The sequence below is a fragment of the Falco biarmicus genome, chromosome 2 (assembly GCF_023638135.1).
Source record: "Falco biarmicus isolate bFalBia1 chromosome 2, bFalBia1.pri, whole genome shotgun sequence".
Taxonomy (NCBI): Eukaryota; Metazoa; Chordata; class Aves; order Falconiformes; family Falconidae; genus Falco; species Falco biarmicus.
The window spans coordinates 114,223,371-114,244,741 of record NC_079289.1 but is presented as its reverse complement, the minus strand read 5'-3'; the positions used below and the strand labels follow the sequence as shown (position 1 = coordinate 114,244,741).

Below are 21,371 nucleotides of genomic sequence, written 5' to 3'. Positions count from 1 at the left end.
ATATGGGTTTGATGGGTGGACTGTTTGATGGATAAGGAATTGGCTGGATGGCTCTAAAAAGTTGCAGCCAGCAGCTCAGTGTCCAAATGGAGATGAGTAAAAGTGATGTCCCTCTAGGGTCTGTATTAGGACTGGTACTGTTCAGTATCTTCATTAATGACAGACAGTGGGACGGAGCGCACCCTCAGCAAGTTTGTGGGTGACGCCAAGCTGAGAGTGCGGTTGATTTATTTAGAGGGAAGGGATGCCACACAGGGGAACCCTGAGGAATGGGCTGGAGGAGTGGGACCATGTGAACCTCATGAGGCTCAACAAGGCCACATGCAGGGTCCTACATCTGGGTTGGGGCAATCCCCAATATCAGTACAGGCTTGGGGGATGAATGAATTGAGAGCAGCCCTGCAGAAAAGGACTGGGGGATACTGGTGGATGAAAAATTGGACGCGAGCCAGCAGCGTGTGCTCATAGCCCAGAAAGCCAACCTTATCCTGGGTTGCATCAAAAGAAGCGTGGCCGGCAGATCAAGGGACTCCCCCTCTAGTCTGCTTTTGTGAGACCCCACCTGGAGTACTGTGTCCAGCTCTGGAGCCCTCAGCGCTAGAAAGACACGGACCTGTTAGAGCAGGGCCAGAGGAGGGGCAGAACCACCTTTCTATGGATAAAGGCTGAGAGACTTGGAGTTCTTCAGCCTGGAGAGGAGAAAGCTCCAGGGAGGCCACATTACAGCCTTTCAGTACTTAAAGGGAGCTTATAAGAAAGACAGAGAGAGACTTTTTACCAAGGCCTGTAGTGGCAGGACAAGGAGCAATGGTTTTAAACTGAAAGAGAGTATGTTTAGATTGGGCATAAGGAAGAAACTCGTTACTATGAGGGTGGTGAGGCACTGGAAGTTTTCCAGAGCAGCTGTGGCTGCCCCATCCCTGGCAGTGCTCAGGGTCAGGCTGGACGGGGCTTGGAGCGACCTGGTCTGGTGGAAGGTGTCCCTGCCCATGGCGAGGGGATGGAACTGGATGAGCTTTAAGGTCCCTTCCTGCACAAACCATTCTGTGGTTCTGTGATAATTAAGAACTGTGTCCTAGTGAAAGCCTTGTGGTTTGCTTAGGTGCATTTGAAACACCTTTTCTTGGAGGTGGTGGGTTAGGGGGGGTGAAGGGGGAAGACAGCAGGTCGTTACTGTGCTGCAGCATATGTTGTTTTAATCCTTTCACGTGAATCTTAATCAACATGGTATAGGTGGAGTCCAACTGGGAAGGTACTTGCTTTTTCACCCAGTGCTGGATATGTGGCTTTTCTGAGATAACTCAGATGGTATGGAGATTAAAGCAATCCAGCAGCCTTGCAGTTTGATAGCATTTCTGAGGCCTCACTTAAGATGCAGTATGCGTTTCTTCATCCTGATAGAGATAATGGGTTTTAAGCAATTACACCCAGGCTAATTCCTTTTGATAAGAGCTCTACATTATCTAAAAAAAGAATCCTAGCCGCCTGGGAAAGAACAATGTAAATGTCTCTTTCATGGACTTTTTCATTCACTCTTCTCTGATATCTTCAGATTATATGCTGCAGATCTTTCAAGACACAAAAATCTATCATTCTTTTTTTAGGTAGGGAGTATTGCAGTCAGGGAGGTGTAACAGTACTGTTGGCTTGCAAGACGTGGACAGTGTCTTGTGTCCTTCAGATGATTCTAGGCTACCGTGGTGATTACAGTTTCAACATAAGAAATCAGATTTGGTCTGACTCAAAGGAGCTCCTTGTTTCCTCCCTGTGCAGGCTATCTGGTTGTAAGGTGCGGGTTGCTTCTGCAGATTAGAGTGATCTGAATTTTGTAATTTGGAAAGAGTAGCAAGAACCTACCACTTTATTTAGCATAGATCCCAACCTCTACTGTGTGTTTGTCTGCACTGGAAAGTAGAGTATGATGTTGTCATGTGTTAAGCAGGAATGGTAAGAGATGTCACTTATTTAGATTTTTTTTAAATTTTTTTTTTTTGAGACCAGTAAAGAAATTTCAATAGTTAGCTGCGTTTCTGGTACTTAAAGAAATTCCTTTTATTCTGCTTAATCTCTCTGACTTTTCCTCTCATACAGTGTAGGATAGAAAAGTTAATTGGTTGTGTTTAAAAAGGGGAGGAAATCCCAAAGCAACATGCTGTTTGTGTACATGTCTCTTCTGGGAAAATCATGTTATATATTTTTAAAAAAATGTTTGCATTAACAGTATTAAAAGGTTTTCAAACATTGTAGTAGTGTTTGCTATAAGTTGTTCTTTCTCTCCCAGATAGTCGCAGATGACATTCTTGATGTGTAGCTGCCTGATGATAATTGGAGTTGGGGGAAAAGGGGAAGACTGGAGATAAGGATTATAGCCTCCCATGGTGATATGTTTTGGTTCTCCTTCCCCAGAGAAGCGCCCGTGAATGTGTGGCGTGCTGTCTGTCCCTTCACCTGCCTGCTTGCTAGGGAAAGTCACTGAATGCCTCCCAGTGGGAGCCTGATCAGTTCTCTGTCAAAACTGAGGAAGAGGATTTGTGGGGACATGTCTCTGGTGGGACAAAAGGAGACGCAAAAAATACATTATTTTTTTTCCTCCATTCTGTAAAATGGCTTCATGAATACCAAATATTGTAGTTAAGCAGTGTAGTCCAGAAGTGGAAGATTTGGGATTTTGCTAGAAATAGGAGGCCGACTGCACAGCTTTGATGGCAGGGAATTCATTTCTTCTCCAGTGTGGCACAAGAAGGGTTGTCTCTGCTCCATCCTGTCATTTACACAGTGCTGCAGCAAAGCGGTGCCTAGGTTGAAAATAAATGGAGTTCAGGGAGGGAAAATTGTTGCCACCATTTGCAAAGTTGGCTGCAGTATTTTTTTCCTGTCATAAACTGTTGTGAATTTGAACGGGCTGCCATATTTCCTTCCCAGACATGGTAATGTTCAGTTGGCAAGTGAAGCAACCTTTTGTTTGGAAAGCTCTTTCAAGATGAAAGGCATCGGCAAAGTTGTTGCTGTGTCTCCCGTGACTGCCTTGGTTGAGGAGCTGGACTCTGTGTGTTAAGTCTTTCTGATGCAGAGGCTTGAGTGCTTAGTCTGAGCCAATTTACTCATTCTTCAGCTCTTACTTTTTTGGCCTTAATTGGCTTCCTGCTGCATGTCACGTTGCATTTGCCTTTGGCTGGCAGACATAGAGTCGACCTCCTTCTCTGTGCTGCTAAGAGAACATGTTTTCTTATTAGAGCTGTCTAGTGCCAGCTGAAGGAAGCACCTTGTGTAAGAGTGGTGGAGCAGCAAGTGTGTTCTTGCAATGGTAGTACCTTCTCAGCCTTGTGGGCAACTCCACAGATTATTTTTCATCTCTTTCTTTCATAAAAGATCGTAGATGCAAAACTTGTACAGAGATGAGGCTCCTAGGAGACTTTTTCCTTGTCTGTGGCAATGTCCCTAATGCAAGAGGAAATCCTCACCAGCCCTTTCCTTGTGTGGTTTGTTGAGAGTTTAAACAGGCCACCTGTTCTGTAGATCCTGCTGCAATTTTGCTGCCTTTTTTTCTTGGTTATCCTCAAAATGACAGGTTGCTATCTAATGTACTCGGATGGACTTCACAACCTATCTATTCAGTCATCTGCTTTCCTTGTTCTCCTCTTCGAAAGGATTTCATTTAAGGGCAGCAGTGAGGTGGTGCATCTTGGTGATGGGACAAATTAAATACTTCATGGACCATTGCTAGGGAACAAATGGTAGCTCAAAACTGCCTAGGCCTTGTCTGGGCTACCTTGCCTCTCTATTATTAATGTGGCAGGCCCCAGTTTATTGTTCTACCTTGAGCCACACTTTGTCCGTCTTCCTGGCGGAGTACTTCATGCATTCCTTTGGGAGAATCCTCTAATCAAGTGCTCGACAAACAGCCATGAAGGCTCTGTGGTTGCCCTGCTGCATGGATGTTTCTGGCCCAGCCCAGCAGAAGCACCAGTGTTGCCTGCTAGTCCTGTCATCTGTCTAACGAGCCCAAGAAACAAATTCCATCCCTTGTGTTTGTGTGCTGGCCTCCTTACAGGGGCTCCATTATCTTTTTTTTTTTTTTTTTTTTTTTTTTTTTTTTTTTTTTTCTGGAAAATTGTTCCTTGCAATTTCTTCTGGTAGTCTGGTAACTCTGTAAAAATTTTTGTATTTACGCCGTTAATCTTCTGCTCAGGCAGGTTTGATGTCCAGCATTGCAGTTGATGACACAGAGCCAGTTACTGAGTTCCTACTAAATACACATCTTTGGTGGTCTCCATGATACTGAAAAATACTGAATTGTCAAAGTTCTGTTGTTTTCTGTCACTAGTGTATACACTACTCTGTACTGCTCCATCTGTTTCTGCAGTTAAATGGGATTCAAGTGAATTCATTAAGAACATGTCACTTTATATTAACAGTGAAATATATTAGGTGTCATGAAAAATAAACGTTCCAACAAATTTACAGAGTTTGAAGCTCTCATATCATGAAAGCTGAACTTTGACTGCTCTGGGAAGGTGGAGAAGGGTCTATGCCAGTAATACAGGGCACTGCAAGAATAAAATATTTGTAAAAGCCCCTCATTTATCTGCCAGGGTAATGTGGAGCTCACATCTTGCCAAGATCAGTGTCTGTAGCTCTGTGCCTTCTGCTACAGTTACATGAAATGTTAATCCCTAATGCACAGCAAAGAACCTAACAGCTTGCTTAGTAGCTAGGGATACTATTGCTGTTGACTGTTGCAGGACAAAAGGCAGAACTCTGAATCCACAGCTTGCTAGTTCCTGAGCCTCTTGGGTCACCTAGAAATGCAGCTGACCCTTGGAGTGTCTGCCCTGTGCGTGGTCCTGCTCACCTGTGGGCAGTGCACAGCAGATGGATGCTCTGCAGTAAGGTCTCATTCTCTTACCTGGTGATGCTGTCTCTGTGTGCTCCTGCCTTACGAGAATCCTAATTTGTCTTAGCAGTAACAAACAGAAACAAACTTTACAAGCACTAACAAAAAATGTTAACAAAAAACCCCATTTGTTACTGCTTGTTAAAGTATAAAATTGTAACTGTTACAGGCTGTCCCCTCTTCTCTCCTGCAGCCTGTTCCATTGCCATCCTTGCAACTTTGTGTTAAACTGGAGTTGCTTTTGGGACTGTGCTGTGGGGGAGGGGGATAGTCATTGCTTTACAGCAATAGGGTACGGGTGCTGAGCACACCCACTGAGCAATCCCTGGGACCCTATCTTTTGCTTTGGCCTGCCTTCTCTTATGAAGGTGCTAATCACCCCTTACCTTCCTTTAGTGTTAAAGGGTCTTTAGTGACCCTGGAAGAAGAGAAACTGAGCTGTCTGTGCTAATCTCAGACACAAATGTGCAGCCCTTGCCACATTAGTCGTGCCTTTGTCGCCTCTCGACTGGATTAGTGCAGTGCACTGTATGTGGGTCTATAGCTGGAAACACATACAGAACAGTGTTGTCTGCTTGTTTTAGTGTCACAGGAGAGTATTTTCCAGAGAGACATCAACGTGAGGAGTGTCCTCAGTCAGGATCCTGAGCTGACTTCTCACGGTGGTCTGTTGGAAGCTGGTTTGGCTATCAGGCAGTGCTTTAAAGCTTACCTGCTGCTGTTACTGTTTTCTGTAAGAGAATAACTTGAAGGATTGAATGGAGCTGCCACTGAAGACCTAGTCAGGAAGTATATTGGAGCCCTACAGCTTGATTTTTTTTGTTGGTTGATTTTCTGTATCAATGGTTTTACTCTTCCTGTATCAATGATTTTACTATATGGTGCTGGTGTTTAGAGAGATGTCCTTAAAGACATCTGGTTGTGGAACAGTACATAGGCAGTGGAGGTTTTCTTTGCACCATTCACACGTGAACTGGAGAGGAAGTCTGGCTTTCTTATTAGGACTAGTCAATCACTTGATCAGGTACATAATAACCGTCTTCTGGGAGGGATATAAGGGGTAAGAGATTAACCTCAGTCTGCATTACAAGTAAGTTTAATGAAGTACTAATGTTGAATACAGAAGGTCATGGCAATGAGGCAGTTGGACTATTATGACTGAGCCTGTACACGTGAACAGCCTGCAAAGCAAAGAGTGTGCTGGGAGTTATGAACTGGGGAGGCAAAGATAGTGTCAGTCCTTGGTTCAACTGTTCGTTGAACTGTAGCTAGGGATAAAAATAAGCTTTTTCTCTTGTAGTTTTGCTCAGTGTGTACAGCTGCTTGTGTAGTTTTCTGATTCTTTAATACATCCTTCTCCATGCTACTCTGGAGGGGACAAGCTGCACTTTATAACATGTTCCCCAGTGGGTGGTTTCTGTCCACAAGACTAACTTCTTTGCCCACACCTGTGTACCTATTGGCATGATGGTTCTAAACCAGGGAATAGGGTCTTAATCTACAGCAAGAAGACGTACAGAGTGATAGGAGGGGAAGGCTCAGCAAGTGTGTTGGTGTTGACACTAGCCAGTGGCTTTCCCAATGTAGCCAGTGAATTAGAGCTGTTGTGCATTGCTGGACTTTGTGTTGATGGGTGATTTCTTTAAATTTGGCTTTGCCTTTATGGTATCTCAGACCAACCTTCTGGTCCAATTGCTTTTGATGTTATGGCCATCTACTTGGTTTTAGCAGGATCTGTCCTTTACTGTTCTGGCTTCTGTTCTACCTGGCTGCTAAAATATTGTGCTATGGGTATGGAGCTGGTGGGGTGCAGTAGGATGCTCATGGTTGGAGACTGAGTTTAGGTAGTACCCCTCTCTTTCTGAGAAGATTTCTCAGGTTGGAACTATGAATCCAAGCAGTTCGCTCTCTTGGGAAGTAAGAACCTGCCAAAATCCACATGCAGCTGCTGGGGTTATTCTTTGGGCTACAGAGTCAAATCAACCAGAAAAGTCTCCTGCTGCATCTTTGCTAGGTCCTCTGGCTAGTTTAAGTGGTTCACATTCTTGCCTGGAGCATAATTTACTGTTTTGCCAGCCTTCTGCAGAGAACTGCTGTTGTTCTATCCTTCTAATGAGACAGTCCCAGAGAACACGGTGTGAACATCATGTGTTCCTCTGCTCTGGAGGAAGCCTGCTCTGCTCATGCTCCCGTGTTCTGGAGCTTAGACCAAAGAGGGGATGTGTGCTATAGAAACAGGTGAGGCTGTAGAAGTTCGTTCAAGCAAACTGTGTTGAAATCAGTTCTTCCTTTTAAATTAATTAGGAAGGCAAGGGAGTTTACCTGTGTTAGAGAAGCTGTGACCCTTCAGGGCAGAAATGACCATGCTTTTTTTTTTTTGGAGAATGTTAACTTACTGTTCTCATGGCCCTCAAGCTAGGGGAGAGTTAGTTTTCTACTTCAAACCCTCTACTGGTGTCAGCAGAAGTCTTATAAAAGTGCCTGATAAGATTATGCTCTCACTGTAGTAATGCAAACCACTTATTAATATTTTTAAAGTGTTTTACGTAGCACTTGGTCTGTAGTAGAGGAACTGTTACCCATTGGATCTACGGCTAGTCCTCCCCCCTGCTCCCAGATTTCATTACCTAATGTGTTAGTAAATAAGCAGTGAAACAAAGATTGCCCAAACCAGACATTATGTGTTTAGGGGTTCCTGCTCCAGTGAGACCAAATGTTAATGGGAAATAATTGCTCTTACTAGTGCTAGCTTTCTGCAGAGTGGGATGTCCAACCTTACTTTTTTTTTTTGTCTATCCTGGTAATTCCTTTGTTAACTATGTGTTCTCCCTCTCTTTATTCTCCTGCCTAGCTTTCTGCAGAGGGCGTGTTGTGAGGGTGCCCAAAGGTCCTCTTATTCGAGTCATGGGCACGGAGGTGGTGATACCTTGCAGTGTTAGTGACTACGATGGACCCAGCGAGCAGAACTTTGACTGGGAGTTCTCCCGGGAGACTGACTTCGTGCGGATAGTGAGTACCTGGGATTCTACATTCACCTCTGAGGAGTACCAAAAACGTGTGGGCCACGGGGATATCAAACTGAGACGGAGCAGCAACGATGCTGTGGAACTTGTGATTAGAAACATCCAGCCAACTGACCAAGGGAGATACAAATGCTCCACACCCAGCACTGATGCCACCGTTCAGGGAAATTATGATGCAGAGGTCCAAGTGAAAGGTATTTCTGAAGAGTGAGGTGTGCTCTAAATTTGTTTTCAATATTGATTATAGATGTACCCTTAAGAACATTATGTTTCTATTGCTTATGAGCGCATTGTGGTTTGGATTTTTTCCCTCTCTGTTCCTGCTTAATTCTCCTAAAGCCAAAATTGAAAAATGGAAAGTATGATAGCAAAGGCAAGTGGGGTGAAGAAGCAAACAGAGGCTGTTTACTATAAACAACACTTTCCTTTTTTCTGTCTAGTAAATATGTAAATAAAAATGGGAAAACTGAGCTCTGGGTTTTCTGAAGATGTCTGCAAAACTTCAATGTCCCTAAGCCTCTGGGTAGCGAGGCTACCTTTGAGGAAAAAAACACAACCTGTCTTCTGTCTTGTTTAGTGTCATTTAGGGATCTTTATATACGAAGGAGGTAATCTTCCTTTTCCTCTTTAGCATGTCGATGCTGCAGTCATGCTCTAGCTTTGTTCTCTCATTTAGGGTTCTTTAGTAGTAACTTGGGAGACTATTTTTTTTTTTTAGTGTCTTTTTTTCCCTTGAAAATCAAGATGGTTCTGGGTAGAAGTAATCCAAATGATGATGTGTGGATGAGAAACTAAAGTGAGAGGAAGGATAAATGAACACTTGTCTTGGCTTCTTTAAAGTGGAGCGCTTCCTTTAATGGATTTTCAGCTGAATTTTCTTGTTCCTGGAATATATTTGTGTGGAAGAAGGAATGACTGGCCGAGTGTTGTTCTGTGGTAGTTTTACTGCCTCATACCTGAACAGGTCAGTGTGGGTGTTCTCTTCTTGCTTCCATTTTATCATGCTTGTGTCTTTTGGTTTTTTAAATAGTGATTTCTGATGGCTTATCGGTGAGTGGTTCAAAAGCACGTTCCTCAATGTCTCTCAGACTGTCTGAGGGTGACTCCTTCAAGTTGCGCTGCTCAGCCGTCACCACCTCACCGGAGCATACTCACCTGCATGTGACTTGGCAGATAAAAAGTGGATCCACTTGGCGGGACATCCTATCTTTGACTCATGAAGGCAAATTCCAGCCAGGTCCCGGCTATGAAGAACGCTACCGCAATGGAGATATCCGCTTGGACACAGGAGCGAATGACACGTATCGGTTATCTATATCCCAGGCCTCGTCAGTGGATGGTGGCGTCTACAGGTGTCTTGTGAGTGAGTGGGTGAGAGGGGCAGATAGCTCGTGGCAGAAGATTCAGGAGAAGAGCGTGGAGATAGCAAGTGTGGCGATCCAACGGACTGGTGAGTGTTACTGATGGGCTGGGGTCACAGCTTGCAGCTACAGCAGTGCTGTGTCCAGACTGTGATGCTTTGAGAGCAGAACTTGCATAAGCTGAACTAAATGAGGGCACATTCCAGGAGAACCTAGAATGTTGTTTGGATAGCTGTCCTGTTTACATCTGAGTTGATAGAAAAATTATGCCAAGCATTTTCTAGCTTTTATTGTAGGGAGAAGGGGGTTGATGGCATGGAAGGATTGACTGGAACCTCTCAGATGCTTAGACCTAGATTTTCTCATCCATAGTTCACTTCAGATTGCTTCTGGGTTTTATATTTCTTCAATAAACACTTTATTTAATCCCTGAGCACCCCAAACCTTCTCTCTGCTCTCTCATTAACGTAGGCTTGCCCCATAGCACTAAACAGCTGCACTTCCCCTGTAAAAGTGGCTTGTGATTCAGTGACAGATGTGAAGCTTTTCTGTATGTTTATTAAAATAGCACAGAAAGATTAAGAGAAAGGAGGAAGGTGGTGATAATTTAACAGGACAAATAATCTAGTGATTTTTATCACTGACACTGGATCCACGGGTCTGATTGTTCCACCGTGTTGGCAGGGATCTAGGACAGTAATGGTTCTGTTAAACACATCATTGCACGCTTGACTAAGAAGACAAAAATACATGTAGTGCTGTGCTGAGGATATCCAGATATCCCTGCCCATATGCATTTCAGGAGTAGATGCACTAAGCATTTAATTGCATTAGCATTACCACTGCTAGTTGGAGGAGGGAAAGCGGGGGGTGATGCATCTTGTCACTCAAGAGGTGGAAAAACTGGCAGTGATGATCCCTCAGAAATGTGAGATTATGATGATATTTTAGAAGTGTTCAGACAGTAAGGGTATCTCTTCATTTTTGTAATCCTTTAATCACCATAGGGAGAACCCAGAACTGCTGGGTTTTTGGCTGGCTCATTTGGATGTAGTTTTAGTATCCTGGTGGTACTTGATCCTGTCAAATTTCACAGACTAATCTGTCCCCTCTCTTTCAGGGTGTCTGTTACACAGTAAAGCTTGCAGGTGCTCTCTGCCGAGGCAGGGTTTGCTTAATTAAGAGCTGTAATTCTCTGTTTTGTCACACTTTTGGAGAGTTTGGTTTAAGTAGGTGGGGTTTAATCAATGGCTGAAAACAGGGTGAGGATGGCCAGGAGCAGTAATAGTGCAGTTTTTTGTGTGGTTTGGGTGGTAATGTGGTTTTGTTTGTGGAGTTTTTTATTTAGGATTTTTTTGGCCGTCATTTTTAGCTCAGTCATTGGAAGCACTGGTACTTTGTCAGGGGCATGAAGGGTTTGTTTTTTTTTAGGTTATGCTAAATGGGATAGGTTATTCTCCACCAAAATGCTGTGGAAACTTTTACCCACACATCCTGTAGGACTTGTAGAGCATCTTGTGCTGACATCTAAAACCTCTGCACTTGCATGCTAAAATGAACTTGAGTTGTAAATGGTACGCTTGGTTGCTGCACTTCCCTCATTCTCATCTGCTGTATACTGTGGGGTTGAATTTGTAGAATAAACTTAAAAAAATCCCCAAGCAAACAAAAAACCCCAAACTTAAAACCCCACAAAACCCCTAAAAGATGAATTAATATATCTAACAAAGGAAGCCATGCACAGGTTACTTGTGTAACTCTGTGTGTGCGTGCCTGTTGTTGCTCTTCTGTCTACTTGCCCATCACTTTCACCTCCTAAAATCATGATGTCTTTGGGCCTGACTTTGTTCTCCTATGTCTTTTTTTTAACAGTGCCTTGTACAACAGGTATATAACTCTAAGTAAGGTCTTCGGACATGTCTGTAACCAAAAAAGGAGTGCTGAGAATGTACATGAGGGTAAACTTTCATGGAGTCCCTCTCTATGCATACACTGCCAGACTCTCCATGCTTGTCACTATTTCTCCACAGAACACTTTTGTTTTCATGAAATACTGCTCTTGACCTTGCAGATCAGTCGTCTTTCGTGTGTTGGTATTAGTCTGTCAAAGTAACTAGCCTTTTCTGCTGACTGCGATCCCATGATGAGATAGTGAGGGAAGTCCCAGTGAGATACTCATCAGATAGTGGACTTTTCTTTACCGCTTGGGTGGGGCTTGCTGCTCTCTGTTCAGTTTGACTGCTTTGTGCTGTCAGGTGCTGAGCGATGAGATGAGTATTGCTGGGTTTTCTTGACAGTAATTGTGGCTGCTCAGTTTGGCTCTGGCCTTTATACCTGATGGTAATTCTAGAAAGCTTTTACTGATGGGTACCTATTAGGTAGTAGAACAGGGTTTTACACAGAAGTCACAGATCTGCACCAGGGATGTAGCTGCCTGTTTAAGGCAGGAATCTATATTTTTGCTCATGAACATGGTTGTAGGTCTGCTGAGAAGAGCCGCTGCTGTAGCAGCCCTGTCTACTGGCCTCAGTTGAGACTTTTAAGAGCAGCTGCATTACACACTGTGGGAACGGTGTTGCACTGAGATCCAAATCTAATCTTTAGGCAATGTGGAGTGAAGGAGTGAGCAAGTGAAGACATGTGGTGGCCAGGTAACTTGGTGAATGATTTGCACTGAGGTTTAGAAAACAACATACACAGCAACCCTGGTTCACCTCTCACCAGTAACTAACTCCAGCTTTTTTGCTTCTGGTCTTGACACTTCAATCTCATGGATTGCTTTAATAAAGCTGTGGCCAGCCTGGTAACCTACAGAATGCAAAAGGTCCCATTTGAATACTTGGTATGACCATATGTGCGATGTATATAAAAAATACTCACTAGCCAGTGGAGTTTGTTAAAATGTGCTTTAGGTGGCTATTGATATTGTTTGAAAGTCCGCAGTTTCTGTTGGCCAGAGCAGTAAGTGGAGGGATCGGCAGTACAGGGAGTATTGCTGCCTTCTGCTTGCTTCCATTTCATGTTTCTGTAACACACCTGAGGTCAGTCAGGACTCCCAACATGTGGCTGTGGCTGCCTCTCATCCAAATCTGTTCTGTTGGAGGAGCTCAAAAGCACTTCAGCAGAAACCAAGTGGAGTTCTGATGTAGTTCCTAGTGATTTCAGTGGACAGTTGTTCTTCTGAGGGATAGTCCCAGAACACCTTGACCCTCCTGTGAGAATGGGAAAACCTGCACATGTTTTCTTGCTGTGCAAAGTTGACATGCAGTCTGTGATTGGGATAAAGCCTTCATGGACTAGTTGCTGTTGAGTTATAAAAACCCTGTTCTCCCTCCCTTTCTCCCCCTGGCCTCATCATGCATCCCTTGCTTGACTGATGATGTGTACTTCCCTTGTAATAGATGATGCAGCTCAATATCCAACAGGCATTTGAAGGTAGGGCTACTGAGCTACTTCAGAAGCTTCTGTCAGAATATGAATTCCTAGATAACTTTGGACTTTTTTTTTAATTATTATTATTATATTTATTTTATTAATTAATGGATTTTTTTGTTTGAATTTTGTCTCTTCATTTCTAAGCTCTAGATGTGGTCATCTCAACAAGCAATGTGTCTGTGACTGAAAGAGACTCCCTGGATCTTATATGCAACATCACAACAGACAGAAGTGGTATTTTCCAAGCAGAGGTGATGTGGTATTTTTCTGCATCACCTGATGATACCTTGTCAGATGCTCAGGTTTTGCTGAGCATGGACCACGATTCTGTTGTCAGTGAGTCAACTCTCATCAGCCTGAGCCATGTAGATAGGAATGCCTATCGCCTGTTAGTGCGTGATGTGGATGTGGAAGACTCTGGCTACTACTTCTGCCAAGCAGCTGTCTGGGTACCACTGCACAATGGGAGCTGGCATAAGGTGGTGGAGAGGACATCTGCACCAGTCAGTGTGGTGGTGACAGCACTAGGTGAGTGATTCTGCTTTCAGACTCAGTCCTTGGTCGCATCAGAAAAGGGAGAGGACCTTGCAAACTCACTTCTGTGCAAGTTTCTCTCTCGTTTGCATCGATCATCTCTATGTAGGTTATCTCTCTCACATATAAAAGTACTGATCTATCTTACGGGGTTTGGGGTTTGTACATTATAGGCTTTTAGGATCTATTACTGCATGTCCCACCCGTGTACTCCACTTTCTGGTGTCATTGAGCAGTCTGCAATTGAACTTAAAAGCCTGCCTTGTTTTCCAGGGGCTGAAGCTGCTCCTGTTGTCATGTTGTCCTCTTTCACCACTCTTGTACCATTAGCAGAGCTATGATCCGGTAACAGGCATTCTCTCTGAGCTCTGAACACAGTGATATCGGATGCTTCCCCTGGATTTTGAGTCATATACCATAAAAACTATTTATAATGGCAACTTCATAATGAACTCTAATAACTTTCAGACTTGTTGGGTTTTTGCTTTGTTTTAATCACTAGAGAGAAACCACATCCTGCTGATGGATTTAGAACGGGACCTGACTCTATACGGCTTTATTCTCCTCCCTCAACACACAAGTCCATTTTACGAGACCATGTCACGTTGCTGTTGAGTAGTGTGAGTGAGTGGGAGACACCTGGCTTGTGGCTAACTTCATGCTAGCAGTGTTGATTAGCATAGTGACCAGTAAAACAGATTTTCCTGCAGTATTTAACATTCTGCACAGCGGGGTGCATTTTTTGTAATTCAGTCCTGGAGATGAGAGAATATTTAGCCTTTTGGACAAGCAAAGGATTGTTTGTGCACTTGAAGTTATGGCTTCCATATGTTACTCCAGCATTTCTGCACCAAGTTCTTTTGATTCACCAAAGGGGGAGGGGGAATCTACTTAAAGGGAAACTTGATGACCTCTTTATTCTCTCCTTCCTTTATCCCCCAGTTGTTTTTGGTGGTTTTCCCTTCTTACAGCTCTAATACCATCAATGTCCATGGGTTTTTTTTGCAAGGGGCTGGTTAGAAGCAGCTGTGTTTAACAGTTGTTCATTTAAGACTTGTGGACTGAATGATGAACAGGAGCTGTAGGTAAAAGATTCAACAGGCTTATCTGATCAACCTAGACTACAAGAGCAGGCTGACAGTATCTTTCCCTAGACCCCTTTCCCAAGAGAAATCTGTTTTGGAGATCCACTGTCTCATATGCATGCTGCAGATTGTAAAGCTTTTCCTTTGCTTTATCCCAGCTGAACTCTTAAGCTTTGATCTCTATGCAAATATCTGTAGAAGTACAGTTACTTGGGAGAAATATTAAAAATGAAACTCCTGCAAAACTTCTGAAAAGTCTATCGTTTTAGGGATAGGTCTAGATATGTCAACCTCCCCATCCTGTCTGCTAATTTAATCTTGGGGAGAGAATAGCTTCAGTTTCGAAGCAATGAAACTCAGGATGGTGTTGCAGGATGCTGTAGATAAGGTATCTGTACCTGATAAAATCCACAAAGTATTGATTGTGTTGGAAGCATCAATGAACCTAGATGTGAGCTGGGGGAGAACTGACACAGCTGTAGTAGTTGGTGTTTGTTCCCAGTTTTAACTGGACGCAAGTATCCAGGCCTAAACCCTCTCAATGTACCCATTCAGAGCCTCTAGTCATCAGGAGCTGGGGGTACTGTCCAGTTACAAAGGCAGAGCTCCTCCATCATAAAAGTACTGAACGAGGCCAGCATACAGAGAACCTGCTCTGAACTCTGGTTTTCAGAAATAGCTAGCTATACCACAAGGTTAAATCCCAGTACCAATGACTTGAAATTTTGCATTTTTGTATTGTACAGAGAGCTAAGCTGTGGCTGTTTCCAAGTTTACTTGTATTGTGTGCTAGAAGTGCACAAATGGAACGTCTTCATTTCCTGTCCTTCTTAAGCTGTTTAAATCGCACATTCAGCTCGTGAGCATTCCCTCCTTTCTCCACTTGTGTGCATGTGCATGCATGCACCCATGCTCCTGTGTGCATAGGTGCGCTGCATGCTCATGTGCTCTCTCATAGTGCCTGTACCTGTAGGACTATTCCTTATTCTTTCCATTCCAATTGGGCATTATTTGGGAACAGGAGAGAGTAAAATCTGCTCTTCAGCAGATGCTTGGTTGCTAGGGCAAGAGAAAGTGGAATAAATTTTCAGCATTTGAGGTTTTCAACTGCATCCAGAATTTACCAGCTCCTCCTCCTTAATGGAAGTTAAGAGCTGCTGGAGTATTAAGTCATTGAACTGTTAGTGAGGCTGTTCTTCGACAGCTGACAGAGTGGAGGAATGAGGTTTATCCAGCCAGCCTTTTATTCTTCCTAAATCCGCTGTTTGAGTGTCTGTCAGGGTGAAGCGCCTATCTGGAGTGGTGCTGTCAAAGCCAAAACTCTTAGCAGTCCTTCCCCTGCACACAAATAAACCAAACCTAAAGTGATTTTCTAAGAACTCAAGTTTCTTGCAGCTTTTTCTGTCTTGTGTTCCTGTCTAGAGAACAGTTTCTGCTTTTGTAGTCTTTGTTGCTGTGAAAATATCAATTGGTCTTGAATGCCTTCTTTTTAGAGGGGAAGGGGAGGTGAGGAGGAAAGATAAAAAAATTGCAGAGCGTGAGCAATATATCATGAGGCCCTGGAGAAGACCAGGCTTTTGTGAATGAGACAGGAAGCGTAGTGTAGCTGTAGGATCTATGGAGACTTACACCAAAAGTGGATTTTTGCCACCATTAATAATCTCTGCCTTGGTTGCAGCAGAGGGACTCTGTGCATTTTCTTTTTTGTTTTGCCTTACTTACACTGAAATGTGCAGAAATCTACACTTCGTTGGTAGAAGGTACTACGGACTTCTGTAAACGGTACTTTTATGCTTGTGTGTTACCTAACACTGCAGAAACTCACCATTAGTATCACTAGATACTCCGGTGTGTATCAATGCCCTTGTTCTTGTTAGATGCAAGGACACTGCATGCATAACACCTAATGGTGAGAGATCTTTTTCTGCAAGCTGACACAGCAGCAGCCAGCTTGCTTGATACAATTGTTTTTATCCTTTGCATCTGAAGTCCAAAAGTGCACGTGCACACGTAGTTTGCACAGCAGTTCTATTAAGATGCTTTATTATCTTGGCTCGTTGGTGAGCTAAGCCTATGTTTTAGCCTTGGACTGCATTTTCTGCCCCAATTATAGCTTCAGTTAATTGTTTCTAGGAGGGCAAAAAGCCAAGTAAAACATAAAGCAAGAAATAAATATAGAGCGCTGAATGCTTACAATGTAAAAGCCATGTGATGAGTATTGGCCAAACACTTGGAAAGCTGGTCTTTTTCTGAATTAGAGTAGACAGCAAGACAGAAAAATGTTCTAACACTAGTAAATAAATATATTTCCTTTGTGGTGCGAGGTTCTTGTAATCTTTTTCCTTTACTATTGCTGTAGTCTAAGAGAAAATAGTCATGTGGCTGCCTTATCGCTTTTAGGCTGTGGATGGCCAGCTCTTCCAGATTTAAATACAACAGCCCCATTTTTAACCCGTGAATTTCAGGCACTCCTTTTCAATCTTGAGGTATTCCAGCCTCATAGCTGTACAGCATGTACTTCTCTGTTCAGACTGTGAAGGTCTTCTGATCTGTGCATCTTTAAGCATCTTTAACTCTTAATCTACTTAGTATTTATTATGGTGCCTGCTGAAATTTACTGTGCGTGGCTGTTGGTGCTGCCTGTGGCCAGTGCTAGTGCTGGTACCCGTGCCCCCTGGTTTTGGTGTCTGGGTGGGCAAGATGGTTGTTTTTTGGGTTGTTTAACATTCTTAAACTGTATCGTAGAGACATGATGGGATGGTGAAGTGTGGAAAAGACATTTCAGGACAGAAAACTGCCTGTTATCCTGAAGACAAATTGGGGAATGGGTTGTGTCTGGTCAGTGCAAAGCCAGATAATAACCAGTCTCCTGTGGCTGCAGGCTGCCCCAGGCATTTGAACAGGTGCAAAAGGTGACTGGCTGGGCTGAAACTGAACCCGCATGGTGGGTTCTTGGGGCTGGGCCTAAAGAAGGGAATTATTTTGCTCAACAGTATCCCTTAGACCTGATTTTTCTGAAATGGTCTGACTAGACATACGAAATGAAAGCTGTTGTTTGGAAATGCAGGCTTAGGGGTTCTTGCGTCAGAGTGGTGCAAGTCTGAGAGCTGGAGTCCAAATTCCCGTTCCCCAGGTCTTGTAAGAAAAATACATATTCTGCCACTTGGTTTTCAAGCTCAGGTGCTTTCACAGACTGGATGTTACAAGTTAGCAGTATCTATTAATAAGGTCTGACACTTTCTCCTTTCTGCTTGTAGCTTTTAACCTCTTTCTTCTGGGTTTCCTCTCCTGCAGAGCCAGACTATGAGGTGTTTCTGAATGCCTCTAAAACACCCAAGTTTTCAGATGACCCCACAGAGCTCAACTGCAGGATCGCAAACGCACAGGACACCGAAGCAAACCTCCGCTTCACAGTTTCCTGGTACTACCAGCAGCGCCTGCGCAGCGACGATGTAGTGACAAAGGAACTCCTGGCCACGATGGATGCAGACTGGACTCTGCTGCTTGGGGACAGGAGCAGAGAGCGGACTCAAAACGGGGAAATAATCTTCTCTAAAAAGGCTGTTGACACCTTCAGTTTAAGAATCCAGTGGACTTCAGAAAGTGACAGAGGGGATTATTTCTGTGTCATCTCTGCATGGACTAGGCACCGCAACAGCAGCTGGGTAAAGCGCAAAGATGTGACTTCTGCATCTGTCAGCATTTTCTGGGCTACACAAGGTAGGAACCTTGCACCTATTTGCTGAAAGATCTGGAGAGCAGAGATAGTTTCCTCCTGAGTAGGCCCGTCAAACCAGAAGGCCTGTTAATGGGCTTTGGAAATGGGGTCCTGTATTATGAAGGGGGAAAAACACTATTACACCCTTTACACAAGGGTGTAAAGGCCTCTTATTTGTGGAGGGAAGTAACTACTTAACAGCACTCACCGGTTTTATGCAACAGTTTGGAGTGGAAGTGCAAAGCGGAGATATGTTAGTCAAACTGGGCTGAGAATTCCAGGAGCTGGGCTGTTGTTGTGGCAGGGGTGACATCCAGCAGTGGTGCTGGGCTCATTTTCCCCTTTCCTGACTTGGAGTATTTCAATCTCTAGGATGTATCTTGCTGCTAGCAACAAGGTTGTCTTGAGGTGAAAAGAGGAATGTCACTCAGTCTTCTTTGTCTGCCAGTATGAGAGGGTTTTTTTCCTTCTCTCTGACAAGCCCGTGTTTAGAAGGCAGTTCTGAGGAAGTTCATGGGCGTAGTAGTCCCGGAGTATCAAAAAATAAGTGGGTGGCAGAGCAAAGTAATTCAGTGATTTGCTTAGTTCTGGGCCTTTTTTAGGCAGAGGCAAACTAGCTCTGGTCAGTATTTAAACTGACTGGGAGAATTTCTTAGAAGCTAAAGTTACTTACATCACTTAACACCAGTTTATAATGGGTGTACATATCCTGGACGCCCTGTAGAGTGACACTGTTTTGGCTTAGGTGTGAGGTCATGCAAAAGGGTCTGTTAGATAGGGACAGAAGGAACAGGATAACCTGGGGTGTAAAGTCTGGCAAAAATCTGTGCTTGGCTAAGCTGCATTTATCCTGACGGATTTGTTTAACAGTCTAGCTCTGGCATCCACAGGCAGAGAACTATATTTCAGAGACAAGTGGTTTGAAATCAGTTTAAAGTTGTTTAGGGATAATCCCTAAACAGTGAATTGGAGAGCTGCTGTGATTCTGCTTCAGTGAAGAGAGAAATGGTGGGCTGCTTGCTCAGTACTCCCTTCATCCCCAGACCAAGCGTGGTCCATGAAAAGGTCATTTTTTTTTGCTTAAGCTGGCTTCTGCAGCAGGAACGAGATGTCTCATTAATGCTGAATGCTGGTCACAATTAGTTCAGTTGTTATGCCACAACACGGAGTGTGTGTGTATGTGCATGCATGTGTAATGGATCATCGCCTTCGGAGCAGCTAGAGACACCAGCTGGAGTTGAAAAGTCTCAGACTGTGTTGACATTTCTGAGGGAAAACAAACTGTGACAGGTGTGAACATTCCCTTGTTTCTGGTTTTATTCCAAAAACTCCACTAATTTTGCAACACAAATGTAAATGTTATAGTCCCCGTGCTGAAAAGTATGTTTTGTTGGCAAAACTTGGAGTTCGGAGATTTATGATGTGAAAGTGAGCTCTCCTACAAACACCTTCTCTTCCTGAAAAAGTATGTTACATGTGTATAAGGGGGAATAGAGGGGTGGGGTGACAATATATGGGTTTGATTGCCCGTTCTTCCCTTCCACCCCAGCAGCCTAGCCCCAGATATGCCTTTCTGTGCGTGCCCTGTCCCCTGCCATAGCCTATTCCTGCAAGCTCCAGACTCGGCTGCAAGCCCAGTGCTGTAGCCGGCAACTATGAAGGAGTTAATCTGCTGCTGCCTCTGCTCTCTGACTGTTGTTTTGACAAGTATCTCTGGTGATTTGAGTCCCTGACTGCTCCCAGTGCTTATAAAAGCAAGCAGCCAGGCTCCCACGTGTTTGCCTAAGGAGAGAACAGAAATTTGCCTCTTCCTTGGATAGCTTGTGCCTACATAGAGGCTTTTCTAACAACTATTTCAGTGCTTGCATCGCCTGTGTTAACTTCAGAGCAGTGCTTGGGGCAGGGAGCACTTTGGGAGAAATCCCACTTTGGAAAAGGTTGTTCTGAATTTTTGAGAAAGGAGAAGCTGTTTTGTGTTGTGTCTGTGGGTCAGTCAGCACAGAGGGTGATCAGGATAAGGAAACTTTCTTGAAATGTAAACATCACGTGAAGATGTCAAAGTCCTTTTTGTGTATGTTGTATAATAAGTTGTACATTTGCCCATTTTAACTTGATGGTTTTGATCTTCTTTTTCTGTTTTGTTCTGTTGGGACCACTAACGCTCACATGTCTTTCTGCTTACTCAGCTTTGCAAATGCAGCCAATTGCTGTCATAGATCACAGTTGTTTTTGACGTGGTCTGCCTGATTTGTTTCTTCCTCTTTCTTCTACCCTTTCCAAGGTGACAAAGAAAGCATCTTTATCTTGCCTCAAAAATGAAAAGTATCAATTACGTTGTTGGTTTTTGCTTATTTAGAGTACAAATTCCAGTCGGTACAATGGGGTAGAGGAAGGGAGGAAACCTCTTTTGACTGATCTGTAACCCAGATTTTTCAACCCAGAAAGAAGTTTGATAGTTCAAAAAAGAGAATTTTATTTATTAATTTGAATGTGAGTGCTGCCTATATTGCACAGTTGCTGTTTGTAGTGGAATGCAGAACTGGTGCTTGTTTCCTAAACCAGTGTTGCCAGTTTTGCATCTGCATGGAATTCTTTGCAAAAGAGAACATTAGCTTTCAATTGAAATTTCAGATCCCAAAGGTGCTGCTATTTGGGGGCTTGTTAATTCTTCTGTCTTTAATTTACAAAATAATTGTATTTAACGTGATGGTACTTGTCCTAAATGCTTGCCCAGGCCCTGCCATCACATTTAATTGGGACCGAGGGCATCTTAATCTTTTAGAAAGTCTTGCAAGTAGAGAACAGGTGATGTTTCTGCCACCCACTTGTCTTTACCATTGCTGGCGTGTAATAGGCACTGCATAGTACAGACATGCAGTTCCTCCTGAGCAAAGAAATTCCTTTACCCATGGCACCGAGCTGCCAGGCGAACGTGCCAGTTCGGGCGTAGAAACAAGAAGGTGGCGTTAAGTTAAGGTGTACGAGCCCTAGCCAGGGGTGACTGGGCTGCTCGTGCCCGTGGCACTGTGAGGGTGTAGTGCTTCTGCTCTTTGCTTGGCAGGGGGGTGGGCCAGTAAAGGTGGTCTAGTTGTGTGTGTGTGCAGCAGTGGGGAGGGCTGTTGTGTTGTCCGTACACGTATCAGGCTGTGGTGCAGGCCATAGCGCGCCTGCTGTATTTTCAGAGCTGCAGGGGCTGCAATTGTACCTCCGGGTGTTGTATAGCTGCCTCGCCGTACAAAGGCAAAGCTGTCATTACCTTAATGTCTGCTGCATTCCCTGTACACGCAATCTAGCTGGTGCACTGGGGGATGAAGAAATCTT

The 21,371-nt window shown here is 43.9% G+C and overlaps 1 protein-coding gene across 4 annotated transcripts in view; it reads left to right on the top strand.

Moving 5' to 3' along the window:
* The window catches only part of PTGFRN (prostaglandin F2 receptor inhibitor), a 72,634-nt gene that overhangs the window by 21,534 nt on the left and 29,729 nt on the right, over positions 1-21,371 (top strand). For 3 of the 4 annotated variants that reach the window (XM_056328268.1, XM_056328266.1, XM_056328267.1), the window contains exons 2-5: positions 7,746-8,111; positions 8,948-9,367; positions 12,858-13,241; positions 17,627-18,052. In XM_056328268.1, coding sequence (XP_056184243.1) covers positions 7,746-8,111; positions 8,948-9,367; positions 12,858-13,241; positions 17,627-18,052 — 1,596 coding nt within the window. Of the gene's footprint in view, positions 1-7,745; positions 8,112-8,947; positions 9,368-12,857; positions 13,242-17,626; positions 18,053-21,371 lie in introns of those variants that run through there. The other variant, XM_056328269.1, reaches the window with a different exon arrangement.